The following is a 6289-nucleotide window of genomic DNA, read 5'->3' on the forward strand; positions in this document are numbered from 1 at the left end:
GAATCTGGAGGAGACAGGGAGGGAGTTGTGGAGGAGCTGTCTCGGGGGCCCACATACTCCCCTTGAAGGGCTGGCGGCCAGTCCTCCCTGGGACACCAACAGCCTCTGTGCAGGGGGTCCCTCCATCTTTAGGTGCCCTGTCGGTGGTGAGCCCTGGCTCCCTGGTCTGCCTGGATTGGGCGCTGCCCTTCTGCCCTGGCAGGAGCAGGGTGCCCTGGGCACCCTTCTGAGCCTCTACCTCGCCTCATCTCCAGGAATCCTGACCAGACCAGGGGCCGTGTTCATGTTCAAAGGCCCCCGAAACGGAAGATGACAGGGCCCCTCCGGGCCCCCCAGCCTGGCACCTGCTCTGGGAGGAGCTTCACTGCCCCTGGCAGCCTCTGCCTCAGGTCCCCGGGGGGTGGGGTCGTGTCCACCCTGGGCGAGCCCAGCCTGCTGGAGAGAGCTGTTGTGGGGGTGGTGGGAGCACTGTGCAGATTCCTTAGGAATCCTGTGCCCTGCCTGGGAGGAACAGGCCACTGGCCCTTCTTTTGGGGTTTGAAGAGTGACTTCTTAGACCGCCATGGACTCAGGTTGAAGCTGGTTTTAACGAGGAAAGGGGCACCTTTCTGACCTGTGGGAATCCTGGTGCCCCTGCCCAGCCCCTCCTGTGCGCCCGCTCAGAGGCTGCACCACGCCCGCAGGCAGGACAGGTTGAGCACACGGGGGAGGGCAGGCAGCCCAAGGAAAGAATCCCTGTGGTCGATTTCAGGCACCAAGACATGAGGGGCGAGTGAACCGGTGCTCTGGGGCCTGCGCAGCACTCGGGTGGGGGGGGTGGGGGGAGCTTGAGGCTGTGACGCCGGCAAGTGGCTGGGCCATGCCTCCCCACCACCACCACCACCGCTCCCCATCATCTCCCTCCAAGGGGCAAGATGGAGCCCACGCTGCAAACCCAGAGAGGACCAGAGACGAATGGAAACCAACATTTTATTGACTCCTCACCCCTCAAAATCTACTCCAGCAGATTCTCTCTGCTGCGGGCATCGCAGACACGGGTGTGACCAGCACTCCCCCAGCGCCTGCTGCATGGCCCACAGGAGAGGATGGCTCCTGGGGCAGGAGAACAGTTAGCCATGAAGATCCCAGAGGTATAATTCATTTCTCTTACAAAAAACAAAACCAAAAAAACACGTATGAAACCTCAGGAGTGTCCCAGCACTCAGAATTTAAATATAAAAAAGGGATCATAAGAAAACAGTTAAAAAGACAAAACCAACAAGGCCACCTCCAGGGTGGTGGTGGGGGAGGGGCCAGCCCGCCCCGCGCTGGCCAGCAGCGCGTCACTGGAGGAGGTGCAGGCCCCAGTCTAGCAGCAGCGCCAACAGCAGCAGCCCGGACAGCTTGCGCCCCTGTCCCTGGCGGGGGGACACCTGTGAGAGGAAGGGGAGCGTGAGGACCACTTGAGCTGGTGGTCAGCCCTGTGGGCGAGCGGGGTGTGAGGAGAAGTCGGTAAAGGGGGCTGAACAAGGGCATCTCCGGCAGGAACGGGGCTCAGGGACCTGGCCCAGAGAGGAGGGCAGGAGGTAGGAGGCAAGTGCCCCTGAGGACGGGCCGAGGAGTAGGGGGCGATCCACCGTGCCGGTGGGAGGAACAGCCCGGGGGTCGGGAACGCTGCTCAGGACAAGCCTCCCGGACTGCCCTGGCAGGTGAGTGAGGAACCGGAGGAAGGTGTGGAGCAGGCAAGGCACTCCAGGGTCCGTGCCCGGTCAGCAATCCCAGTCTCAACCCAGAGGCCTCTGGGACCAGGCAGAAGTGGGTGGAGCAGGCGAGACTAGCACTGGGAGTGGGGGGACTGGGGCCCTGAGAGGAACGCTTACCCAGGCCCTGAGGATCAGGAAGCTCCAGAACCTTCTGTTCCCCCTGAGGTAAGGGAGGCCACCCATAACACTGGTAAGGACCACCCTCAGGCCGGTCTGGTTGTAGGTGTGCGCGAAGCTGTGAGACAAATGGGAGCGGGAGCGGCCATTACCGTGTGGAAAGGGCAGAGGGCCCCCTCTCCCTGGCCCCCCACGCCCACCCTCACCCTCCTCCCTGGGCGGCTCCGCAATGATGGCCTCTCCATGCTCCATGGGCTGTTTCTGGTCCTCAGGTCACCTGACTTCCTGTCTCTCTGTCCCTGTCCGTGTCCCCCACACACCGGCCAGCGCACTGGCGTCTGGCCTTGAGCTCTGGACCTGGCCCCGTGGAAAACCCTCCACTGCCCACAGCCTGAGAGGCGGGTCCGGGAGCAGGTTCTCCCGCCAGAGAGGCTGTTTGGATACAGGCCTGGGCTCCCCGAGAGAAGGCCGCCTCCCTGAGACCAAGGGGCACACCGCTTGGGGCCTGGTCTCCAGGAAGGGCCCTCTGCCCCACCCTGAGCATCCCATGAGGTCTGAGCACCCGCAGGGAGGCCGGCCAATCAGGAGCGTCTCCGCCGGGGCCTCGGGTACCACCATCGGAGCCCACTCAGCACGTCCCATCATTCAAGGTCCTGCTGCCGGCAGCCGGGCAGGAAGGAGAAAGCGCGGCGCTAGGCTGGTACCTGTACATGGCCATCCAGGGCACGTGGGCAAAGCGGGGCAGCGTCCATCTCACTTCCAACTCGTCCCCAATGAAGGCCAGCCGCATGGCCACCTCGTGAGGGAGGGCTCTGCGAGGGGTGCAGGACAGGAGGGTGGGTTGTGCCGATGACGCACACCTAGGCACCCAACCAGCGGGGCCACAGGTTTGCGGGGCGCAGGGCAGGGAACCTTCAGGCCTCTCCTTGGCTCCCACCTTGCTGCAGACAGCCATCAAGGTCTGCCCACCGGTGGCTCCAGAAGCAGGGGCAGGGGCTTCTGGTTGGTCTGAGCCCTCAGCTGGGGTAGGACATGGGGGCGTTTTGGGCCTTGGAGCTGGGCAGGTGGGGGTCTGAGCCCCCCTGGATCATAGGCTGGCTTCCCACAGCGGCCTCACCTTACCCTCCTCCAGGTGGGGAGGTGCTCAGGGACCTGGTCCCTGGTCCCCAATCCTGAAACCTCTATGTCATCACCCCTGAGAAAGGAGGGGCTGACCAGCCTATCTGGGGCCCACTCTCACTGAATGGACTCCTTCATGGACGTGGAGGCTCCACTCCCCCCAGCTGCCCAGTCTGATGTCCTCCCCTCCCCCTTGTGTGCCTGGGCGGGTCGCAGCCCTGCTCTCGGGGGTTTGCCCAGACATTCCATCCCAGTGAGTAGGCAGCTGCCTGGGAATTCCCAGACCAGAGGCCTCCCAGCCCAGCACAGCCCCGGCCACCTGCCCAGTCTCGGGGCCATGCTCTCTGCTCCAGGAGCAATGGGGGCGGGAGGGTGGGGAGGGCTGGCTGGCACCAGGGAGTGGGCTGAGGTCCCACCTGCATGCTGATACCCAATGATGTCCCCTGCTGCCATCTACAAACGGGCGGGGTGGAGGAAAAGGCACATTGTGGGTCCCCCCGGCCCTAACATCCCACCCAGCCCCACCCCCAAGTCCAGGAGTTAATGAGTAAGAGTCCTGAGGCCTAGAGCAGCGGCGAGCATCCGGGCCCTGAAGGGATCCTGGGCACGTGCCCTCTTTGCTGCCCTACCAGCCAGGGCCAGGAGCTGCAGCCGAGCCTGAAGCGGCCTCAGGCTACTCGATCCCTCTCTTAAGAGGCCTTTTTAAAAAATATATTTTATTGATTTCAGAGAGGAAGGGAGAGGGAGAGAGAAAACATCCATGAGAGAGAATCCTTGATCAGCTGGCTCCTGCACTCCCCACATTGGGAATCGAGCCCACAACCTAGGCATGTGCCCTGACCAGGAATCAAACCGTGACCTCCTGGTTCAAGGTCAACGGTCAACCGCTGAGTCACACCCGGCCCGGCTCTTAAGAGGCCTTGGTGCAGTGGTCACGGTCATGGGGGGTCACGGGCCGGGAGGCACTCCGTCCTAATCCACAAGCTTGAGGCACTGGATGCTGGCGCCTAAGGTCCTGGGATGCTGAGGTGCCCTCCATGCAATGGGATCAGAACAAAGCTCTCCTGCCAGGCGCTGGCCTCCGCGACCACACCCGGGAGTTTCCACCCTGGAGCCTTGCCCGGACCCAGCAGGCCTGCTCTCCTCACCGCCCCCAGGTCCAGAATGGGGAGGGCGGGGCCCGCAGACAGCTGATGGGACCTACCCCAGGGGCTCAGGCGAGTACTGGAGGAGGCTGGTCACGCCGGGATCCTCGGCCGCTGGCAGCCCATGCTCCTGCAGGAAGGTGCACAAGATGAGGCTCCTGGAGAGGTGTCCTGCTTGAGACATGTCTTCTCTGGGGAAGAAAGACACACTAAAGTGACTGGCGCCCTTACCTCCACCCTCGCCCTCGCCCCTCTGCTAAAGCCATCATCGGCCTCTTCCCCCAGTATGAAGCCCGCCACACGCCGGCTGTGTGCTCTGGGCAAGTCACCGCACCTCTCTGTTCTCCACCACACATTTCTAAAGTCAGGGAACTGAGAATGATTCATAAGAGCTCTTGTTTTTTCTCTTTGTGAAAGAAAAAAGGAATCAGCGTAGAAATATAAGAAAGGCTCTCATACTGGCCCCCAAGAGCGGCTGGCCAACTACACCACCAGGAGTCTACTGTCACAATAGTGACGGAGGCTGGGCCACCTGGAGCATGGCTCCTGGGCACCGCCGTTTCCCTTGAGCGGGAAAGCAAATAGCTAAGTGAGGGATCATCGTGGGCAGCCCCGATTCCACGGGACCCTGCGGCTCTCCTGGGCTCTGTCTGTAAGCACATTCTCAGGATTTCAAACATGGGACCCTCCTCACGGAGCGTTACGGCCTCCTCCCTCCACCGTCTCGGCAGGCTCTTACCTTCCCGCCCCTGCTCCCAACCAGTTTCCCTCAGGTGGCCCTGAGTCCTTGTGCATCTAAGCCCATCACTGACACTCCTGTTCTCACTTTCCCAGCATGCCCTGCAGCTAGTGATGGGCAGGTAACCCATCCTGGTCAATGACGTCACAGGAGTCTGATGTGGGAGTTAAGAGGGAGCAGACACGGCCTGGGCAGCTCTTCCCCCTCCCCGCTGCCTGCAACCCGGACGCGAAGGCTGGAGCTGCAGGAGCCCTTTTAGGACACTGAGGTGTGGAGGACAAGAACAACCACCGTGCTAAGGACACAGAGCAAAGGTAGGGAGCTGGCACTACTGGAACAACAGGAAAATACAAGCCGCTGACGCCTGTGTGTAAGAAAAACAAAACCCCCATTTGCTCAAATCACCATTCACCGCCTTTCCCAATCCTTGCAGCCAAAGGTCCACCTGTTACAACCGTGAACTCCCACATCAGTCCCTGTTTACGTCACCACGTGACCGCTGGGTGACCCTCGGCCCTGGCTGAACATCATTTAACTCCCCCCCGCTGCCGCCCAGACGGCCATGGGGCCCGAGGAGGAGGAGGGATGGAACCAGAGTCCGAGTTCCAGTCCCCGCTCTGCCATGGCGCCCCGTTCTCTCATCTGCACGGCACCCGCAGCCCCTCGCGGGGGTTGGAGGGGAGGGGTCCCCTGCAGGTGCCTTGAGCAGAGCCTGGAGCACTGAGGGAGCGGGCGCTGACCATTAGGGCCTTTGCATTTCCTTATTATCTTCTTACAATAGCGTCCGGGGTTTTTAACAGGGCTGACTCCGCACATTGGCCTGCCCCGAACCAAGAAGGAGCAGAGCCCCAAACCTCCGGCTCCCAGAGTGACGTCTGCAGGCTGCACGGGCACCACCCTCCGGGGACTCAGGCTGGACAAGCCTGCGCTCACCACTTGCTCCAGCATGTTAGGGGGGGTGAGGGGGCGCAGAGGCGAAGGGGGCCAGGGCTCCCGGGGTCACAGAGGGAAGCTGTGGGTCCCAGGTGTCCGGGCGAGTCCAGACAGGGGAGTCTCAACAATGCACCCAGAGGCAGGCGAGGAGATGGACGGCCGTGGCGTCAGCGAGGGCGCCGACAGGCTGGGCGCCTGGCCTGCGAGGGGAAGGACGCCTGAGGACAGCACTGTCCTAGGGAAGAACTGCTCCGAGTTTCTCAGAGGCTGGCCGCCTGAGTTCCTGGGCGGGAAGCGCGTTTTACGTCTGTTCCCGATGGAGGCCCGCAGGAAGGCAGCGGAGGGGGAGCGAGCGGGGCGGGGAAAGCAGAAACGTAAACACGCCACAATGGCCCGCAGAGCCCGCAGCCTGGCATCTGCCGGCGCACCTGTCAGGGCAGCCCCTGCCCGGGGGGGAGCTGGCAGGCCAGGCCCAGCACCGCCCCCGGGGGGAG

The 6289-nt window shown here is 62.7% G+C and overlaps 1 protein-coding gene across 2 annotated transcripts; it reads right to left on the reverse strand.

Annotated features, from left to right (window-relative positions):
- Positions 1-953: 953 nt before the first annotated feature.
- On the reverse strand, positions 954-5989 carry BIK (BCL2-interacting killer). 2 transcript variants are annotated; one of them, XR_001515931.1, is made up of 6 exons: positions 4183-5989; positions 3395-3431; positions 2797-2879; positions 2564-2671; positions 1860-1977; positions 954-1412 (listed from the first exon to the last, which is right to left on the reverse strand). XR_001515931.1 is itself a non-coding variant. In XM_006775939.2 (4 exons), the coding sequence occupies exons 1-4, from the start codon at positions 4305-4307 to the stop codon at positions 1323-1325; spliced, it is 441 nt and encodes a 146-aa protein (XP_006776002.1). In that variant the 5' UTR covers positions 4308-5985; the 3' UTR covers positions 954-1322. The 2 variants fall into 2 exon arrangements, 1 of the variants encoding a protein (XP_006776002.1); XM_006775939.2 differs by lacking the exons at positions 2797-2879; positions 3395-3431 and having other exon boundaries at positions 4183-5985.
- Between the last annotated feature and the right edge of the window lie 300 nt (positions 5990-6289).

Source organism: Myotis davidii, unplaced genomic scaffold, assembly GCF_000327345.1.
Source record: "Myotis davidii unplaced genomic scaffold, ASM32734v1 scaffold428, whole genome shotgun sequence".
Classification (NCBI taxonomy): Eukaryota; Metazoa; Chordata; class Mammalia; order Chiroptera; family Vespertilionidae; genus Myotis; species Myotis davidii.

Excerpts from the sequence above, each read along its gene's own strand:
- BIK (XM_006775939.2), bottom strand. The coding sequence starts at position 4,307 with ATGTCTCAAGCAGGACACCTCTCCAGGAGCCTCATCTTGTGCACCTTC. Across the intron at positions 2,672-4,182 it reads TACTCGCCTGAGCCCCTGGG|AGCCCTCCCTCACGAGGTGG; the intron begins GTAGGTCCCATC and ends CACCCCTCGCAG. Across the intron at positions 1,978-2,563 it reads CCCTGGATGGCCATGTACAG|CTTCGCGCACACCTACAACC; the intron begins GTACCAGCCTAG and ends TTTGTCTCACAG.